Source organism: Sitophilus oryzae, unplaced genomic scaffold, assembly GCF_002938485.1.
Source record: "Sitophilus oryzae breed Bouriz unplaced genomic scaffold, Soryzae_2.0 scaffold_130_pilon_pilon, whole genome shotgun sequence".
NCBI lineage: Eukaryota > Metazoa > Arthropoda > Insecta > Coleoptera > Curculionidae > Sitophilus > Sitophilus oryzae.
In genome coordinates, this window is record NW_022145960.1 from 376,333 (window position 1) to 399,306 (window position 22,974).

Below are 22,974 nucleotides of genomic sequence, written 5' to 3' on the forward strand. Positions count from 1 at the left end.
ATCGCTGTCATTTGATATGTAAAATTATATGGGGGAATGTCATCGACCATCATTTCCAAGCCAATCGGACGCCTTTTTTTTTGGATCATACGGTATAATTTAACACATTAAGAATTGTCCATCGTTATTTCTTTATCTATGCAAAGTTTATGATGGATAAATCAAGTAATTAAGTGGATATAAATTATAAATGAATCAGTGAACATAAACTGTTATAAATTATAAGTAATGCAATTATTGAATATACCATACGATCGAAAAAAAAAACGGCGTGGGAGTGGGCTTGGAAATGAAGCATATATAGATTAATTGAAAGCATTTTATAAAATATATAGTTATACAGGGTGTTCCCCAAAAAGTTATACATTAAAGTTGTTTTTTGTAATGGAATACCCTATATATATTAATTGATTTTTGGATTCCAGGAAAAAATAAAGGTGTGTTTTATTAAAGAAGCATGTGCCTAGAATGTAAGGATTTTGACATATTTCACATTTTGTGAAAATGAAGAATAAAATTTAAATTTCAATAACAGCTATCTATATTGTAATTTATCCTGTATAGCCTGATATTTAGTTACAATAACCATAATATGTTAAACCAAATTAAAATGTGACAGGAAAAGTTATACAGGGTGGGACAAAACTTATATTGAACATTTATCACTTTGAAAAGCAAGTTACTCCTTTATTTTAAATGGAACACCCAGTATATTATTTCCGTGTTCAATGGGGAATTCATATATCTTCAAAATATTATTAAGGTTGCCTACCCTCTAACAAAGATTTTCCTAGATACTTTCATTTTTATGATTTTGCGTCAGTAGATCTTTATTATTTGAAAAAATCTAGGTGGCTGTGTTAATTTATCAAAAATTAAAGGATGTAGTATAAAATACTGTAATAAAAACATACGTTTAAAACATATATTAATTATCACAGAATTAAAATTAGATATAAATGTATAATTATATAACAAAAATTTGAATCTAAAAGTAGAATCATATCAATTCTTTCTGATGTAGGATAAGTTTCTATTTTCGGAAAATTTCTTAGATTTTTTTGTTTCAACTGACGAACTGACACAAAATAATAACTAGTTGCTAAAGTTGAACTAATTTGACAGCTATGTTGAAGTAACGTCAGACATATCACAGCCACCCTAGATTTTATCAAATAATAAAGATCTATTCACACTAAATCATAGAAATGAAAATATCTAGGAAAATCTTTGTTTGAGGGGTAGGCCGGCAACCTTAATAGTATTTGGAAGTGACATGAATTTCCCATTGAATATCGGAATAATATTCTGGGTGATTCAATTAAACTAAAGGATTTATACAGGGTGGAGTATTAAAGGAGTTATACAGGTTATACCAATGTTCAACATTAATTTTGCCCCACCCTGTATAACTTTATGGGTCAGGTTTTAATTTGATTTAAAGTGCAATAGAGTAAATTCAATTTAGGTAGTTTTTCTTGAAATTTAAAAATTGTTCTTCAAAATCTTAAGTAAGTCTAAAACCTTACATTTCAGTCATATACTTCCCTAATAAAACACACCTTTATTTTTCTCTTAGAATCTAAAAATTAGTTAATAAAGGGGGAGTATTCCGTTACAAAAAAAACACAAATTTGATGTGTAACTTTTTTTGGGGACACCCTGTAGAACTCTCTATATTTTTAAAACGTGCGCAGAATTAACTTACATATGCTCACAAAATTTCATTTCAATACGAACTGGTCATTCTCCTTGGAGCCTCCAGGTCGTATGAGAGGCGCCACCCTGTATAATTTTTATATAGTTGCACTTTAATAAATTGTTAGTTAAAACTAACAGTCCTACGAGTGTGGAATTTTGTACAGGTGGATTTTGGACATTCATCTCCTAAGAGAGTGAAATAAGGGATGAAAATTCGTACAAACATTTGTTAAAATCGGGTTTAGAAGTATGAAATTCTGTTTGTTCCTTATGTAACGTAATTTAGCAATAACAAGCAATTTTTTTTTCGTCCACACCTCATTTCACCCCGTTAGAGGGCGAATTTCCAAAAATTGTTCCTGAGTGCTAAATTACGTTACATAAGGAACGTCTGCGCAAAATTTCATACTTCCAAAACCGATTTTAATGAATTTTTGTACAAATTTTCATCCCTTAATTCTTATGGGGCGAATGCCTAAAATTCGCTTCTGAGTACTCACTTTCATCACTTGAGGAACCTCTGTGCAAATTTTCATACTTCTAGGACAGATTTTTTCAGAAAGTTCACCCCTCATTTCACCCCCTTAGAGGGAAAATTTCGAAAAATTGCTTCTTAGTGCTAAATTACCTTATATAAGGAACGTCTGCGAACAATTTTATACTTCTAAAACCGATTTTAACAAATTTTTGTACATATTTTCATCCCTTATTTCTTAAGGGATGAATGCCCAAAATTCGCTTCTGAGTATAACTTTCATCACTTGATGAACCTCTGTGCAAATTTTCATACTTCTAGGACAGATTTTTTTTTCAGAACGTTCACCCTTCATTTCACCCCCTTAGAGGGAAAATTTCCTAAAATTGCCTCTTAGTGCTAAATTAAGTTACATAAGGAACGTCTACGCAGAATTTCATACTTCTAAAACCGATTTTGACAAATTTTTATACCAATTTTCATCCCTTATTTCTTAGGGGATGAATGTCCAAAATTCGTTTCTGAGTACTCACTTTCGTCGCTTAATTAACAATTTCCAAATTTCAAACTCCTCGGACTAATTTTCACCCCTTAGTAGAAGAATTTCCTAAAATGCTTTGTATAATCGACCTGTTAAGTTACGCTACTTAAGGCACCTCTGTGCAAAATTTCGTAGTCCTAGGACATGCTTTTTTTGTATACAAAAGTACCCCCCATATCACCCCCTTAACGAGCGAATTTCCAAAAATTGCCCCTTAGTGTTCAATTACGTCAGTCAAGGAGCACTCGTGAAAAATTTCATACTCTTAAACCAGATTTTAACAAATTTTTATGCAGCTTTTCATCCCTAATTTCACCCCTTTAGTGGTCGAATTTTCAAAAATCCCTTCTTAGTGCTCATTTACATCACTTAAGGAACCTATGTGCCAAATTTTATTTATTACTATATAGATAACTCTTTACCCTTATTTTCAGCTAATGAATATTAAGAGACAAATAATAAAAATAAAATCTAAATTATAAATTTCATGGCTATAAATAGCATATATATTCATCTAGAAATTCTGACTTTCAAACATCCACTGCGACTAGTATTTTCATATCCAATTGTATAGTATTAAAGTCCGAATATACATTTTCCCTGGGTTTGACCGGGAATTTGCTTATAAATATGAACAACCGGCTACGTCGCTTCACATCGCGTGGCCGTGGTGTGGCTCGAATTCGTTCGTTTTAAAAATATTATTAGATTTGGCTATAGGCGCCCTCTGTGTCATTAATAGGGAACTGTCTCATCGAAAACATGGTGTTCCGTAAGCAATGGCCATCTGGATTATGTGTTATCTGTGGTGTTACCCATGACTAAGTCGGAGAGAGCAAAAATACGAAGTATTTATTACATAATACCTTAATCTGGTTGGCGCTAGATTCCATGCGCTTGGGAAAATACTTGTCTTCTGTCTTTATTTAGTACATCTTATTTTACTAAGCGTGTTGACCGTACTCTTCGTACACACAAGATCAAATCGGCACCCAAGATCAAAAATGCCGACCGTAGTATAAAATAGAGAGGGTTCGAAAATATTTATTATTTGTGAAATACCGTTTCTATTTTGTGTCAAGAAACAGACACAATTATTAGAAAGATTACCTAAAATGTGTCCAAAAATGCTACATATCAAAGTCGTGCATTTGTTCAAAACTAAGCTTATCCACGCGCATATTGGTAGCAAAACCTGTCATAGCAAAATTACCAAAAATAGAGAAGACGAGTTTTGATTCTCAACCCCTCATTTGTTAGTAGGTAAACAAAATATTATTTGTAAAATGAATTTAAGTAGGATTGCAGATATAAACTTACCTTCAATATCGTCATATTTGTTGTTTTTACTGACAGGCAATGTGCAAGTCGGTACTAAAATATCATCATAATTCTTTATTCTATGAATTTTTAACGTCGCTGGAATTGTATATGCTTTGTTCGGTTCATCGTGCGAATCGTTAGAATAATAAGCCAATTCTATTAAAGCTTCTGATAATTTTTTCATTTTCGAGATTATAACGTCCATATTCTTATTTTTCGATAATCGATTAACGATATAGTTAGCAGTGCATATTCTATCGTTCGAAGAGGTTTTGGATTTGGAACGAGAGGTTCCTTGATCCTTATTTGCGTGAACGAGCGCCATCAATAACGGCAAAGTATGGTGGGGATGATCAATAGCGCATCTCTCTATTATTTTATTAATTTGATCGCTGAAAAAGTCCGGCTCGTTGGAAATATGCGGAATTAACTGTGGCAACATCGTTACGTATTTGTAAGTTGGCAATGAAGATAAATACTGGGTGACGTGCGAGTTAAGTTTGCCATTGTCCCTGTTATCCAATAGCAAAGACATAACTCTAAATATTTTTATGTTGTTTGTGTCACATCTTTGTAGATTCTTAAAATAGTTTCTAAAAAAGTTAGATTATGTTGTAATTTATTGAATAGATGAGACTGTCTGTTCAGCCACCGTTCAACGTTACGTCATCATTGTCAAATATGCGTTTTTTATGGTGTGTCAAAGATTAGTTGTTAGTTAGAAAATTTTAAGTACGTTCTGAAATTATTGGGTGAGTTCGGGTGAGTTCCGTTATTACTAAATTCAAGTAGGTATGTTAGGCCTTTATTCATTTTGACTGTCTTTCAATTTATAATTTTAGGCGCATATACCAGTTTCTTCCAGGTTAATCTTACCTATTTTAAAAATAAACTTAAAAAATATTCTACGGTAATCGCAAAACAATTTCTGATGTACGTCATCAATGATATCGAAATTGACACAAAAGCCATAAACCTGATTAAATAAAATTTTGGCAAAAATGTTTAAATTTGTTGTATAATTTAAGATACCGAGCAGCTTCTCATTTTATTTTATAGAGCTAATGATTTAACAGATATTTTATTTAGATTAAAGCTGAAAAAATTAGTTTAAAGCAATTTTCATTATCGCCATGTTGGTCACATTGCGCCGTGATCAGCAACGTTGTCGCTTATTATTTGACAATTAGCATAACGTCAGTCATTATTTTGTATAATATCGTGTTGTTGAATCTTTGGAAGTAATCCTCTTTCTTTGCCCATAGTCATAGTCTTTTTTTTAAATTGTACTTTTAAGCACAAACAGTTCTTTTAAGAACTAAATCTTCGAGTTTTTGTATTGCATTTCTTGAAATTGTGTGTTCAAAATATGCCGAATCATTTAGAGTCGAAGCAAAGAGCTTGTAGCCTTCCTAATAAACTATTTTGAACGAGAACGTGACAATAAGAGTGTCGGTCATGAAATCGATTGCAATATAAATAAATTAGCTCATAGTAATATGTGTAGAGTGAGACATGTAACTCGTGAGATTTTCAGCATTATATCAATAAAGAACAAAAACAGTATTGTTCCTAAAGGTGCGTCCAGACTTTGGCATTTTAGCCCGAACAAACCGAGCGCGTACGAACAAGCAGAACAAATAGGCCGAACAAAAAGTATTGTGTACGCGCGACCGACAAAAAGGGATATATTCTGTTTCTTTTTCTACTGATATGGACTTCTACTGATGGCTCTTATCGACTTTAGAAGTAAACATATTAGGGCCATCGAAAAAAAAGTTGTCAGACACTAAAAAACTAAATATAAGCAGGTAGAAAGTTTAGCTTCCAGTTATTTCAACGTTTACAATATAAATTACTCTTTTTTATTGTTACTGAGAATCTACAACAGGAAATATTTCTATTTTTATGAATGTTAAAGTTACTTTTACTCCTTTTTAAAAAAAAAATAGCAAAATAGTCGGGGACCGGCAAATCCAATAGAATTAAATACAACTGTCGGAACAGGTGCAACTCCGGCACCGATTTTGCCGGTGTGTGTGCAAGCGCTCTAAAGGCCCTTTATTACCCTTGACTGCAGTCAGAGAAGTAAGTTTGATTGGTAAGCACATTATTATACCACTTTCAAAGTTATTTCTACTTATTTCGCGAGTAGCTGCTGCCTTAAATTTAGTTAAGATAGTGACTACTGTTAATAAATAAATTAATTACTAAATATTAATTATTAAATTAAAAATAACGCGTAAAAATATTTATTATATTATATTATAAAGACAGGACAATGGCTGAAACAGAGAGTTGCGCTACATAAGAGTGACATGAAACTCAACAAAAATCGGAGTGCCATTGTCGACCGTTGCCAAAAAACTGGGCATTTTTTTAACTATTCAAATGTAGGATTGTGGCTCGTGAGCAAAATTATAGGAGTAGGCTTTTTCGGGCGATGGTGGAAATCAAACGACATAAAAATTCAATAAACTTTAGGTCTGATGTAAACAATTTGAGTAATATTTATTGCAACATATTAAATTTTTAACAAAAAAATAATTTATACTAACGACTTAATACTGATAAATAAATTTAATTATAAGATGAAAAAGAATTGTTAATAAAAAAAATTGTTTGTTTAATTTGCGGGTTTTTTTTGCAAGTGCATAAAGATTGTAAAAGATTTTTTTTTGAGGATTCCTTTATCATGTTTGTTCTTAGTACTGTATTTGACGTTGTTAGTGTAATGTGTCATCTTTTATTTAAATGTTATTTTATAATAGGATTACTTTAGTTTTGTAAGTACAGAAATAATATTGTTGGTACTATTTTAAAAATGTGTTGTAGAATTCTCCTGATGAAGATATAAATTATATCGAAATATTGAGTTTAAAAACAAATGAGTTTTATTTAATATAGTTAAACACTAAGGGATCGAAAAAGCCGATTTTCTACATTTAAAACATTTATATTATAAATATAATATAAAACCAAAAATATTATAAATTAATAAAATATTTTGTTTTATTTATGTTCTGTTTTATTTATTCCTATGCTATATTATTTTATTTTGTACATCAATTATATTGATAAATATAATAATAAATGCAGGAACTTTCTTTAAGCTTGAAAGTAAGAAATATTATTTCTTTTTTATATTTTTTTTGGCATGTGGTGTTTTGTTTAATATACACCCTTGTTTGTTTTGTATTAACACATACCTTATTTTTTTTAAATAAAATAACTCATTAGATTTTTTCAGTTTTATACAGCTTTTTTTTATAATATTTTGAAGTAATTACTCAAATTTTAAATATATTAATTTCCTGCTACGCGTTCCAATTGTACCAACTTATTTCTTTGTAGAATAAAATAAACAACTTCGAAATTAAAATGACAGACACGTCTATCACTATCAAGAATTTTGTCGTTGGACAGACTATACACGCATTTGTATTGTAATTACTTAATATACGGCATCAATGGGCAAAAGTGTTTTACTAGTGTCTCTTTTTTCGCGTAAATGAAATAAGTAATTATTACATATATTTGCCATGAGAACTTGTCAATTCTCGCTAAAACGGCAACACATTTTAGTAATAAAACAATTCTAATTAAAAATCATAAAGTCAGAATTGAAAACTGTTTGGCAGTCTAATCAAACTATACTAATCAACTTGATATTGAGCGACTCGTTGATCCATATCCGTCAATAAGATTATAACCCCAAATCAAATGACAATTACTAAAAACAATGTGCAATAATTTACGAAATACCGTAATGACGTCACCAATCTGTTTCATCTGTTTGTCAAGTGAAAGAGAGAGTTCGACAATATATGACGTGACGTTGAACGATCCTTGAACAAACAATATGTAAAATTGGTACTTACTCTATAGCAAAATAAAAACACTAAATCACCACAATACACCAAAACACTTTTACTTTTTTGATTTAGTGTTTTTATTTTGCTGTGTAACACCAAAGGTTCCAACCCTCAACTGTAAACTTACTCTATAGCTAAACGTAAAAGAATATCTTTCTCGGCCTTTGTAGTATTTATTTCATTTTCTTCTATTTTGGTTTGCCTTTTTTGAAAGCTCGCAGCTTTTTGCTCATCAAGAGTCATTTTTTTGTTGTCAAGACTTGTCGCGGACCTTTCTTTACATAATTTTAAATTTGACACTTTCTTTTGAAATAGATCAGATTTCATATGATTTACAATCTAAAAATAATACATTTTTTAACGTAAAGAATAGAATAATAATAAAACCAGAACTCACCTGCTGATATTCTTTGTCAGCAAATGTAGCAATTTTATCAAAAGTGTCTTCAAGATTTTTAAGGTCACTTGGAGTTTCACTTCCCTTTAGGCTATTTAATAAATTTACAGATTCAGAAAAACTAGTTAAAACATTATTTCTGTCTGAGTATATTTCAGCCATATATTGTGCTCTCATCTTCAAAACATTAGATTTCAGTCTGAAATTTATAAAAGAAAATTATAGTAAATTTTAGAGATATACAGGGTGTCCCATGGCGAGCGTGCACTAGAAGTTTCTAGAAAACTACAATATCTAGATCGGAGATTTTTTGCACATCATAGTTTCACAACGAGATCAATCGATTTAAAATATTTTCAATATAGCAGCACTTCCGGTGATACCGAAAGTTGACAGCAACTTTCTTTTAAATGGGTACCACAATTTTTTATTACAAACTTAAATTCTCTGTAAAATTTTATTAATTTTGATGCACAACACTCTATATCTAACATTAGGTAACCGCTTTTGAAAAAAAAACTTTGGAGGAAAACTAATTTTTTTGGAGGTAAAAAACTGCTTGTCAAAAAAAATTGTATAGCCTAAACGTCAAATTTAGTGATTACCGCTGACACTGTGACATAAAGAGAAGATATGTGGATATCTATTTCTATGGTTAAATTGTTCGAATGTCATATAATATTAACCGTAGTTGTCATGGAATTGAGCGATTATAAAATTATCATAAATAATTTTTTTCAATGGAAACCTGGATTTTTTTAATTTCACTAGCACTAGTGAAAAGGTTTTCCAATTCGTTACTTTTTGAATATACATGTGCGTATACCTAAAATGAAACCATAGTATAAGGAAACTAGTAGATTTACTCCTTGTCAAATCCTTTGTTCTTTTTCTGCCACTTTATATGACCTTGTTCTCGCCTCCCGTGACCACTGACGTAGCTGTATAGTTGTGATCTATTAACTAGGCAAAGTATAGTCGTGGCACTCGCCGTAGTTTCACAGATATGTATTTAGAAAAATATGAGTTCCCAATAAAATAAAATAAAATAAATTGATCATCGAGTAAAAACTTGCTTGAAAACAGAATGTTTTCACATTTCGTGTAGGTAACAATTGAAATGCGGAAAATATATATAATGACATATTTTTATATTATTATCTATTTTAGAGATTTTCTACAATTTTTTTTATTTAAAACAAGTTTAATTTTCTGTAGATACTGGATGCTATTTAAAGCACACTGCGGTGTTGCCATTCTATTTCTTATTTACTAAAACTTTGGTTAAAAACATTATATATGAAAAGTGGCAAAAATTAGAGTGAATATAACTTTATTAATACTTAGCTATGTTTTCTTAAACATGACAAGAACACCAGAATAAATTCGTGTAGAAAAATTTACTTTATCGTATACAGGATATTTTTTATGGCGTCACCAAATCGTAATATTTAAATGTTGTATCTCATTTTTTAAATGCAACACCTAGTATATTATTTTTTTTTTCAGATAAAAAGTGAACATTTTTTTATTTAAAGTGTTCTTAAATTTTAGGCGTATTGCAAATATTTTCTGTATTTCATTACATATGGGATTTTCAACGATAAAATATCAGACAAAGATCATATTAGGTGGCTTTGATAAAATTTACTGTTGAAAGAGCTATATGTAATATAATACTGAGAATATCTGCGAAAACCGTAAAAATTTAGAGAAACACTTTAAATAAAAAAATGTTCACTTTTTAATTCTGCATCTGACCGAAAAATAATATACAGAATGTTGCATTTAAAAAAATTGAGATATACCATTTAAAATATTCCGATTTTGGTGACGCCATCGCCATAAAAAATACCCTATATAGAATAATGCATATAGAATGATGTAAAATAATTAAAAAAAATAAAATTAACTCTACCATAACTTTTTTGTGACACCCTGTATATAACAAAATATTTTAGGATATAAACCTTGAAACATATGAATAAAACCTTTTTCGCATATTCGACAAGAACGGCGATATTGGACTTCCTCGCAATAATGGGCCACCCTGTATATTTACGGTGGTTTAAAGCTAGGTGTGGCACTTTTCTTCCCTCACATATAAACTCAATATTTTGTCTATAATATTTTGAATATTGTTATATTACGACCACTTATAATAAAAAATAAATAAAATAAAAAAAACATAAAAAATACAGTCCACTAAATTTATAATAGATTATGCTATTATAAAATTCTTTCATTTAAAAAATATGAATAATTTGCGGAGACTTTAGATCTACAAAATATTTACTCTGAAATTGTTTCAAAAACCAATCTATATAAATTATCTCGTAAATTATTATTGGAATGAAAAGTTTATGGCAAATCCCCTGACCAAAGAATATTTTCATGCGCATATTTGAGACAACCTGTATATCTAAAAAACAATTTCTAAGATTTGCCCACATGCTAAAAAAAATAATAACTTTTAATTAATTACATAGTATCTCAGCTTCTAAAATAAACAAATATAATTAAATGTTTATTGTTAATTACTATCAGCTTGCCGATTTACATCCGATGGAAATCTAAAAAAACTCAAAAAACAATTTTTTGAATTATTACTACAATTAATAGCAGCACACAGTAAGGCACTAATTTTTTGTCAATCCGTCTCTGTGCTGGGACGCAAAGCTCGAACCTCGCAGCTCGATGGACGGAATTCAACTGAAACGCTTTGCAAGCTGCCGATATTCGACAGCTTGCAAAAAATATTTGCGAGAGTGCAACTACTCTTTTCCTTAAACTACGATGAAACGTTTTTAAGTTAATTAAGATTCAGTTTTAAAGCGTGTATTTTCTTATTTTATCCAGTAGCCTTTGACTTTAAACGTCAAGCTACGTAAAACAATACACCTGACCATATCATATTGTGACACTTTGTTAAAATATCAGTATGTTATCGATCGTCATTTCCAAGCAAACGTTGCGCCGTTTTTTTCGGTCATGCGGTATATTATTACTAATATCAACTATTAGGTATCACTATATATAAAGAGCGAAAATTCGAAATATTTTATTATAAATACACTTTATGAAGTTTTAAGCAGCAGTATTTATAATATACGATAATCAAATACTTAGTATTCAGACAGAAGGAAATAAATTGTCTGATTGTTTGTCACTTAATGTCAAAGGAAGCTAGATAAAATCAAAAAATATAGGCTTTAAAAAACTAAATCTTAAATAACTTAAAAACGATTTACTTTAGGTATAGGAACATGTATAATCAAAAAGTAACGAAGTCACTAGTGAAATAAAAAAGTGGCTGTGTCAATTTGAAAAAAAAATGATTTATGATAATTTTAAAATCGCTCAATTCCATGACAGCTAAGACCAATATTATATGAAATTCGAACAATTTAATTTTTGAAATAGATAGCCACATGTTTTCTTTTTATGTCACAGTAACTGTGATAATCACTAAATTTGACGTTAAAGCTTTACAAATTCTTTTGACATGCAGTTTTTCCATCAAAAACGTTAAATATTTTTTTCTCAAAAACGGTTAACGTTAGGTATAGAGTGTTTGACATCAAAGTAAGTAATAAAAAATGGGGGTACCCATTTAAAATAAGAAAGTTGCTGTCAACTTTCGGTATTTCCGGAAGTGCCGCCATTTTGAAAATATTTTAATCGATAGATCTCGTTGTGAAACACTGATGTGCAAAAAATCTCCGATCTAAATATTGTAGTTCTCTAGAAACTTCTAATGAACGCTCAGCCTGGGACACCCTGTATTAGATATTATCTGCTGCACGAGAGAGTATTTATGAAAAACGTACCTTGGTCTAAGATTGCTATTTGATAATTTTCTAAGTAGCTGTTGGGCAATCATCTTATCATTAGTTAGCCACGCAAATTGAGATTCTCTAAATTGAAGTTCGTTCTTAATATTATCATCTAAATGTGGCTGCAATTTTATATGCATTATTGAATTTTCAGCTACCCTTAGGTGATGCTCATCCTTAGCATAATCTAAAAATTCCAATAAGAAATTAGTGAAAATACATTTATATTAGCATTTTAAGATAAGATTAAATAAAGTAACAGGCAATCGTTTTAGTCGGTTTGTGCTTGTCACAATTCTGTGTACTAATTTTGTCGAAATTTGTAATTCCCTACAATTTCTTGTTTCTATTTTAAGAAAGTTTTATATGATTATTGTCCAGGAAGTAATACACTACTCAAAACAATTATCGCATATTTGGGGGGAGAATAAAAGTAATTATTACACATTTCTAAATGAAGCATACATTTTTCTGCCTTTCTCTTGTGAGTTTTTTAAAAATAATTAGGGTACGACATGTAATTTTTAGTCAGCCGACTATTTAGTTGCAAAAGTGAAGACAATACATTTTTATGGAGACGATCGGTCCAATATTTGATTGCATTGCGTAGCCTTAGGCTATGCGCTGGCAGGCAATTTTTAATCGGCCGACTATTTAGTTGCATATTTGTAACCATTATATCCTTATGGAGTCGCGCTCACATGCAATCAACTAGTCGGCCGATCGGCTCCATACGTATGTTTTGTTTTCACTTTTGCAACTAAATAGTCGACCGACTAAAAATTACTCAGTCACAGTATCCAAACTATTTATAACCGTAAGCCAGGAAATTCAAAGTGTCTTGTTTTTCAAATTAATTTATTTTTTTTAGAAAATATGCGATAATTGTTTTGAGTAATTTATTTAGACAGGAAATAGGGCATAGTGATAAAGATGATCAAGGAATCTGAAGAAGTAATAGTTCTACAATTAAAAACAGTTTTCAATAAATGCTTAGAAACTGAAGACTCATGCTTAGATAACTGAACAATGGCATGCACTTTTGCAGACAATATGGTCCTATTCCATACAATATAGTCCACTAGACCGAAAAAGTAGCAAAATAAACTTTCGGCATTTAACGTTTTATGTAAAACTGGCTAGGTATTTTTACACAAATGAAGAAGGAAATTAAAGATAAAGGATTATACTATATCCGTATTGTAGCACATTTTTAGACAACTTCTTTATTTTTAAGATTTTGATGGTCAAACGTCAAGAAAATATTCCTTATGTTTGGACTAAATTTTCTCGAAAATAAAGACATAATTAAGATTCCGTTACAATACGGAAATAGATTGAAGTTTTGTGATTACAGTGATATATAATGTATATGGTTTCGTAATAAATTTCTCGCTATTTTATGGCAAATGCTGAAGCTCTACAAACCTTCAATCAAGCTTTAATAAAAGCACGTGTGTTTGGAATTTTCGATGTGGCTTAACGACAGGATCGGACTAAGCCTTAGGCAGATTTCTTAAATATAGTATATATTTTCCTTCTGCTACACATCCGCTTTCCTCGACCCCTGAGAGCGACACGAACGGTACAGCGCAATAGGCTTAAGAATGAATATAAGCAAAACTAATGTCGTGTATAAACAACAAGAAAATCGAAAACGTAAAATACTACATATACTTCGGCCAAAGAAAATATATAGGCAAAGAAAATAAAGACACAGAAATCGAAAGAAGAATTTGGCTAGGATAGGCGGCATTTAAAAAACTAAAAAAGATACCAACAAAAAAAATACCACTGTATCCGAGATCAAGGCTATATAATCAGTGCGTGCTTCGAGTAAATACATGATCGAAAAAAAACGGCGTCATGGCTTCGAAATGACGATCGCTGTCATTTAATATGTAAAATTATATGGGGAATACCATCGATGTTCATTTTCAAGCCAACTGGACGACGTTCTTATTCGATCATACGGTACATATGGCCCACAAACATGGACCTTCACTTAGCAAATAGTTAACAAGTTAAGGCTGTATTCCGTTGCGAACCAGACCGGTAAACTACGGTAAAGAGCGGTTCCTGAAAAACATCGGTTTGATACGGAACAGTTTGGTAAAATACTGGAAACGTCAAATGTTGACGTTTTATAAATTTCAATACCTCTATTATGAAATTTATCTTTTATGCATTTTTAATGTACCTATTCTCTGCTTTTACGTTTGCTTCTTCTTTTCAATGGAGTTTAATATTGAAAAGTACTGTATTAAAAACTGTTAAACTCGTTAGACAGCTCAAGTGAAGATTTGCAGGTCCAATATTAAAACAGATCAATAATAAATAAACAAATCTAATCAATATTTATATTTTTATAGCTCACAAAACATTCACGATTACTTGTTGTCTTGTTTTTCATGTTTTCTTTAAATGTTCCTAACTTTAAGAAATAATGGCTGCATGATAAGTTTAAATGGTCCTAAAAAGTAATTCTATTTAGTTTAGATGTAAATACAAAATATTATTACAAATTTTAGAAATAAAATGAGAATTTCATTCGAACTTCCCATATTTGCTTGATTTCTGTCACATAAATGACATTGATTGACAAACAAAACCAGCCTCGCGCTGGTTAGTTTGGTGACAGTTATAACCGAATTTTTCAGGAACCGTGTTCCGTAATAAGAAAACTTTCAGGAAACCGATAGAAACGGAACATAAAACCATAACCAAGGTAAGCAACGGAATACACCCTAAGAGTATCTCAGAGATCTATGGAAAGAAAGATACTGAAACTGCGTGACAAAGAAAAACGAAAGGAATACATCAGAGACCAAACTAAAGTGACAGATGTAATAGATTGGGCAACATAGCTGAAATGGGACTATGCAGGATAAGTCAAAGATTTGTTGCACGCTGGTATGATGACATCAAAAGGGTAGCTGGACTAGCATGGACGAGATCTGCTCAAGACAGAACATAATGAAGAGGACTAGGGGAGAATGGGGTTCTATGTTCAATTCTGGGCGCAGGACGACTAGATAGAATATTTAGAGTCAGTGGACTTATACAGAATTACTTTTTATCATAAACTCACCGGCAACAAAACCGGCCACTAAAAACTAGTCCCAATTTCAAAGTTGGACTTCTCGCGAACCACTCATTAGATTTTGATGATTTTTTTTTAAAATTATAAATTAATTCCTTCTTAACGGATGCTACGTCAGAAATTTTTATTCCGAATTTATTTTGAGCATATACGGGGCACAACAATAATACGAAGTTTTTTGCCCGAACTTTGTAACACCCTGTAGGGTGCAGCAGCTGTAATAGCTCTCTAAATCAAATCACATTGTAGGTTCTTCTTTTGTGAGCATTTTGTTTTTTAATCACGCTGCTATAAAACGAACGTCTCGGAAAAATGCTTCGCAGGCAGAAAATTTTATGTGTAAATAGTCGAAAAGGAGACATAGGCGAAAACGGATTTATGAGTATTTGCAATTTGACAACAATGGTTGTCAAATTAAAAAATGCCATTATCTGTAACGGACGTTGCTCGTATTGTGGCTTTAATTGAGGATGGCCGAAGTCAACGTTATGTCACAGATTAGGTATAATATATGTATACAGATAAAAATCTTATCCCTAATTCGTGGTACGAAAATTGTTTTTTATGACGATGTGCAAACGAGTCAAATTTCCTGTGCGCAAAAATAAACTCGCGTAAAATAACAATAAACAGCGTAATAGAGAGATATCTCTAAACCGAATAGCGTGCATGGACGTTGATAATGGTGTTATTTCTTTTACGTGAGGTGGTATAACTCTCTTCATTTATAGTTATTGGATCGGAAAGAATTCTGCTCGCGTCCGCTATTTAGTAACGCTATTAGCGTTACTAAATAGATCTGATAGGTGGCCCGCATTATTCAGTAACAGTTTAGAAGTCGTACGAGAAGGTTGTGTTAACGATCGTGCGTTTTGTCTACCAGTTATTGAACGTTTGTTTTGATTTGACTTTGCTTGTTTTTGTTCCTTGCCCTCGAGAATCAATCTCAAAGTTTACTGTTCGTTTAAACTTGACTTTGTTTATTTGTGTTAGTTTTTTGCAACATTAATAGATAATTTTTCGGCGTACTTGTTTCCGCTGTGCGTGAGTTTTAGCTTGTTATACTTCCGAATTTTATTCAGCTGTCTCATGATCTTTTATTATATATAATTAATATTTACATTATTATGGCTGAGTTTAAGTGCGACTCTTGTCAAAAAATCCAATGAGCAGTTATATAGGTTCGCTGTAGTGGAGAGTGTCGTAGAAGTTTTTGTATGACCTGTACATGACTGGATAAGGCAACAACAATGGTGCTATGTCAACAAAAGTACAACAACGTTAGATTTTTCTGCACTGTCTGCGATTCTCCTACATTAAAATATGTTCATGATAGAATTACACAGCTTCAAGAATGCCAGGTCCAACCAGAAATCATGGAAGCACTAGGATTCTGTTTAAAAAATATTGACATTTTTCCAGTATAACTGAAATGTTGACATGCTGCGTGACCAACGGAATTTCCAAGTGGAAATTTTACTCAGGAAAATTGATGACATATCCTGGATATCAGATACCACACAATAATCCTTATTTAAGTCAAATGAATGAGATAAAGCAAGACACCTTCAATTTATCATCAATTTTAATGGACAACCATGATGGGTCTGTTAAAGTCAAAGTTCATGACCCATCTAAGGAAGAAATGGCGAAGGAAATGGCTGACCTTAGGCAGAGCGTTAAAAAAATGTCGCTCACATTGGAAAAGCTTGTTACAAGGGATAAGACCTGTACAGATAATAATATGCAGCGGAAAAAAATCCATTTCAACGCAGACGGGCCCTATAGATCAACCAAAATAGTACTTTAAGATAGTTAAATGTTAGCTTTTTATAGATCGCCAAAAAAAATAAGTTTTCACCCGAAATAGTGTCATCGCAACCTCCCAAGGCCGCCATAAGAGAAGACTGGAATTATGTGGTGGTGTCCAGAATTCCACCTCCTTACACAGCGATTCAACTTGCGCACTATGTTAAAGAAAAACTAGGAACCACCGACTTCATCAGATGCTTTACAATGCTGAAAAATAAGGACAGTTCCCATTCCGATTTCAAAATTGGAGAGCAAAAGAGGTGTCACTTAGTGCAGCTTAAAGACATAAATATGTGGCCGCCGGGAACCATAATAGATTCAACCTCAACATTCTTAAGCCAAGCTTCGTTTACTTCTTCGTGAAACTGCTCAACACTCAAAGTAAAACATCATTGGAGAACCGCAACTACCGTACCTACTTGACCACCATGGAACTATGGCAAGGGAGGTAAGAGCTATTAAGATTGGGTCTGACAGGGAAGCTATATCTGCTTGCAAGTCCCTGGCGATGGAAAATCCAGAAATTATTGTGCAGGGAAGTGCGAAGAGAGATGGTTTGGTAGTTATGGACCCGATGACCCCACCTATAGTACGGCTGTCTCAGGACTCAGATGCGGTAAATGGACGTTACGTGTTGGCCAGGTTGAGGGACCCTTCCATTTTGAAATCTCTTAGGCTATTCCTTGCCTATCTTCACGACCAACCCTCCAGTGTGTGTTTTGAAGGACACACTAGTACCAGCATCAATTTGATGCTTGCATCAGAAGGGCTACCTAGTGACCTGGACCCCTTGCGTAAGTTGTACTACCGCTTCCACAATGCCTATGGTATTGGTTCAACCGAAGTTGATGCAGATCTTTCAACTTTCAGGTCATTCTTTTCTGCGGAGAGCTTTCTACGACTTCAAAAGATTAGGGAAAGTCATGGCAAATATTATTCCAGTGGTTCCCCAAATAAGAGTAAAAAATTTTTAGTTTGAATTTGACGCGAAAACAGAGAATCAAGCACCCTCTGAAAAATTAAGCGATAGCAAGCTTGGTCTATTCCTTATTAATATTCAGCCCTTAAGACATAAAACAGATGAATTATATCTTTTACTAGAAGAATTTCCAGATCATTGCCATAACTGAACACTGGTTAAATTTTGATGAGCCTGTGTTTGTTAAAAATATACCACAGTAAAGCCAGATTCTGATAGAACAAAAATTTTTCTCATGGAGGTACTATGATAATGTCTTTAAATAACGACTTTTCCGAGGTAATTAGGTACAATGATTTGTTCTGAAAAAGTATTCGAATTTTACATTGTCCACCATAATGCATATGACCTTTACATTATTTGGTATTTATAGAAACACCTGATCTCTGACGTGCATTATTCTGTCATAATCTACTAAGCTTGCTTGAGTCCCTGCCTTTAAAAAGCAAATTAAGGGGGTTGTGTGTGATCTTAAATATTGACTTTCTCTTTGTATGTGCTGCTCAGGAGCTTCTTCAGTCCATTTTTGATTCTGTTTGGAATGGCCATGCATGTATGCTCACCTACCAGAATATCAAATACCAGTTCTAGTACTACAGACTATGTTGTGTCATATTTTGATCCTAACTCCATCCCCTGCAACGTCTTTAGCTCGGGTCTCTCTGATCATGAAGCAGTTTAAATGAATTTTCGATAAAGTCCAAAATCCAAAAATGCTCCTCGTAAATTATGCCGTATTTTTTCAGAACAGAATGCTCAAAAGTTCAGCCACTTATGTAAAACAACCAATTGGGATTCTAGCTCTTATGATGTCGACAAAAAATCATCAAAAATCAATGAGTGGTTCATGAGAAATCCAACTTTGAAATTATGACTAGTTTTTAGTGGCCTTGTTTTTTGCTGGTGAGTGTATAATATTAGAAGTAAATATTGCGAATAAATAATTCAACCTACTCCGCAAATTAACACCACCAAAATATTTGACGCTTGTGATATTTTAATACTTCAAAAAGAGTTATTCTTTTGAGTGTCCTTATAGGTCTCCACAAACCGGAAACTCATGTCCTATAATATTATCTTTAGTTCCATCTACGTACAATGAATCGAATTCTTGTCGTTCAATGGCTTCCATGAAATCGTCCATTTCTACCAGGGACTGTAATTGTGCTAATATCGGATACAAGTTCTTACTGCTTTCTAAACTTGTGTGTTTTAAATTTTCTATTACACACAATCCTAATTCTTCTTTTGATTTATAGAATGTATATTTGTCGCCATCGCACAAGGCCTTTAAGGAATTAAATTTGAATTTTCATAATTCCTTGGGGTGTCCTAAGAAATAAAAAAAGTATTTTAATATAAAATAAAATGAGAATAAAAAAATAAACTATTTCTAATTCACGCTGGAGCCCATCCTTAATAAACCCGGTGTTAACCTACCGCCATAACTTCAAATAAAAACAAACAAAATGACGTCGGAGGTGCACGTGCCAGTCATTCATACTAAAATATGTTAATAAAAGCTTGGTGGTAGGCAGTTCTTTAGTTTCAAAGTAAAGAAATTTTTCCAATTTTGATACGCGGTTATTTCCCCTATACGCCACCTGGGGTCGCATCCGATGGGAGTTTGGAGTTCTCCATTAATGGACGCCGAATTCTCAACACGGAATATCTCAAACGAATTTTACGACTTGAAGTACGGCTAAATTTGTTGCAAATATTATTCCCTAATCTTTAAATTGAAAGCCGCGGTTTCGCTAGCTACTGTAATTTTGGAATTACGATTTTTAAATTTTGACCCTCCCACCCCTTACAAACCCCTTACCCCACCAAAAACTAATGGCCAGATTCTCGGTGCCACAGTATTTTGTGCCAAATTTCATTAAAATCGGTTTAGCGGTTTTGAGTTATCGCGTTACAGACAGACAGACACACAGACAGACACCATGAAAATATTTTGTATTTAGGTCATTTATGATCCAAACAACTCATTTTGAGTGAAATAAAAAAAACTTTTTTTTGCCGATCTTAATAGCCTACCATACCTGTTGGTATGGTCGGCTAAAAATTTGTCAGGTTCATCATAAGGTTTGCTTTTATCCGGTTAGATTTCACTAGTGATGGGATAATTCAAATTAAAAATCATTCTTAATTCAATTATGAAAATAATCGTCATCATCCGATTATCGAAAAATAATTCAAATTTTTTTAATGAATGATAAAAAAAATCGCATCGTTTGCGATGACTCAGCAATACGAGTAGTCAATGTTTCGGCGGGATTGATCGGTAATCTCTTTCTTTATCCTTATCGAGAAACTAATAGAGACTGAGAGAGAGAGAAACAACCCAATTCGCTATTAATAATTTGAGTGTTTGTTTAACCTGTTTTAATTCAATTTCACTGCAGAGGTTATGATGACAGAAGCTTCTACGTCCCACTAGTCAACTCGCATACCCAACAATGTTGCCGTTTGCTGTCCCTAATTTTATGAACGGTTTTAAGAACGACGGAAAGTAACGCCTAGCTACAGCCAATTTTGCAAGAGCAGCTGTAGATCCATTGGTAAGGCCGTCGCTTTTTTTTAGATTGCACGCGAAATACCCGACCGATTATCGTTTATGCGCGTGCAGAACTGCGAAATTAAGGGACAACAAAGCGTTGGGTATGCGAGTTGACTAGTGGGACGTAGTAGCTAGTCGAATTTCGAATAATGAGAATTGAGTGATGAATTATAGGTGACGACCTTGCGACGTTGCAAGTGCACTCTTGAGAATTGATTATAATATGAGTGATTTATAATTCGAATTATAATCCGATTATTAAAATCACTCATAACCTGATAATGCGATTATTGAAATAATACGATTTTTCCTATCACTAGTAATAACTGGGATTTTTTTATGATTTATTTTCTTCATTTGTACTTTTTGGTCGAGAAGTTATTAACAATTTTTTATAGATAATGCTGTAAGAAAAAATATAAAACAATATAAATATTGTTTATATTTTTTTATACATTTTAGTTATTCATTAACAAAATGTTATAAAAATTATTTAAGTGACGCAAGCTTTTTCATAATCAGTGGTATAGAGTCTGGGTGTGTATTGACGATATGTTATTACAGAAATTTAAGATATAAATATCAGTTCACAACAGCTGTTAATTCTAAAAAGTAACAGTTATGAAAATGAAGTGCACTGGAAGTCGACGGCTCGTGATATGATGTTGGCAACGCCTAGTCACAAAATTTTAACAAGCTCACAACAGTTCTGACGAATATCAGATATAAAAATAATAACACGCTGACATCGATGGTTTGCGATGTGAAATCGAGGTCGTTGTGTCACGAAGCTCGCAACAGTTATTCCAAAAAAATAATAGATAGGAAAACAACAGTCGCAGAATATGACCATAGTAATAATCCTAAAGTCTCATTCAACCTAGCAATAGGTGGAATAAATTAGTGGTTTCAATTAGCGTAGAAGTTTGCTCCATTAATTTCAATGTAAGCATTCAAAACACCAAAATTAGTGGTAGTCATTTTCAATTAGTAGAAAAAGGTAACAAACATTTAAATTTTCCACTAATTGTACTTCAAAATTTGCGAGGAATGTCATTTTGGCCTTTGATTATCGTCCCTCAAGAGAAATTGTGGTTAGAAATCAAAAGTTTATTGTTTTATAAGCTAAGTATTCGGCTTTCGCTATGGATACAACTGTTTACCGCAAGCTGTTGCTAGGATATCCTATTAATTTTAATTGTGTTTTTAGACATTGTGAATGATCGTAAACTAAAATGTATAAAAAAAAGTAAAGTGCCTATTATTTAGCTTATAAAACAATCAACTTTTGATTTCTAACCACATTTTTCTCTTGCCAGATGCCAATCAAAGGCCAAAATGACATTCCCCGCAAATTTTGAAGCATAATTAGTGAAAAAGTTGAAAGTTTGTTAACGTTTTTCCACTAATTGAAAATTCCTCCAACTAATTTTGACGTTCTGAATGCTTACGTTCAAATTAGAGGAACAAACTTCTACGCTAATTGAAACCACTAATTGCGAGCTTCTGAATGAAGCTTTACTGTTCTCCCAAAATAACAATTTTGTCCACTTTTAGTGGCATGTACAGGCTGCTTCCAAAGTAGTCTAAAAATATTCAGGGTGTGATTCCTCATAATGTTTTTACGTTCTGAATGCTTACGTTCAAATTAGAGGAACAAACTTCTACGCTAATTGAAACCACTAATTGCGAGCTTCTGAATGAAGCTTTACTGTTCTCCCAAAATAACAATTTTGTCCACTTTTAGTGGCATGTACAGGCTGCTTCCAAAGTAGTCTAAAAATATTCAGGGTGTGGTTCCTCATAATGTTTTTAAGAAAAATAAAATAAAAAAAAATCGAATTTCTCGCAATGTGTCGGAAACAACTTTAGATAGTTTCTTGAATTCTGGTATAGAGTTCATTTCCATTAACTGTTGTTTTCCTACTGCATTATTTGATTAAAATAAATTATTTTATTGTACTTATTGTATCTATATAGTATTTATTGTATATTAGTATTACTTACTTTTTCACATTTAAATGCATTTTTCTCATTTGTAGTCCACTGGCCCAATCTCCACAAACATTCATACTGAGGTTCCGATGATAATTCCGAATATAATACTGGCAGTTGGTAAAACTGGTTCATTTTAAAGCTGTCAATTAAATTTGTTAAAGAGGAACCTGTGTACCTCGAAGACTGGGAACTATAATAGTTCATAACTTTATCCCACTGATCTAGCTTTTTATAATATTCCACTTTATATTCTGGATTAAGTAAAAACATAAATCCACAACCTGAGAGAGAGTCCAAATCACCTATCGATTTGTAGGCCTAAAATAATCATAAATAAAATTTTTATAAAAAAAAGACTTAAGTAGAAATTA

General features: G+C 32.3%; 1 protein-coding gene across 1 annotated transcript in view; it reads right to left on the reverse strand.

Annotated features, from left to right (window-relative positions):
* The window catches only part of LOC115874995 (serine-protein kinase ATM), a 96,796-nt gene that overhangs the window by 17,290 nt on the left and 56,532 nt on the right, over positions 1-22,974 (reverse strand). Inside the window, exons 21-26 of the mRNA XM_030890307.1 lie at positions 22,613-22,921; positions 19,094-19,348; positions 12,143-12,339; positions 8,313-8,511; positions 8,043-8,254; positions 4,038-4,633 (exon numbers count right to left, since the gene is read on the reverse strand). Coding sequence (XP_030746167.1) covers positions 4,038-4,633; positions 8,043-8,254; positions 8,313-8,511; positions 12,143-12,339; positions 19,094-19,348; positions 22,613-22,921 — 1,768 coding nt within the window. The remainder of the gene's footprint in view (positions 1-4,037; positions 4,634-8,042; positions 8,255-8,312; positions 8,512-12,142; positions 12,340-19,093; positions 19,349-22,612; positions 22,922-22,974) is intronic.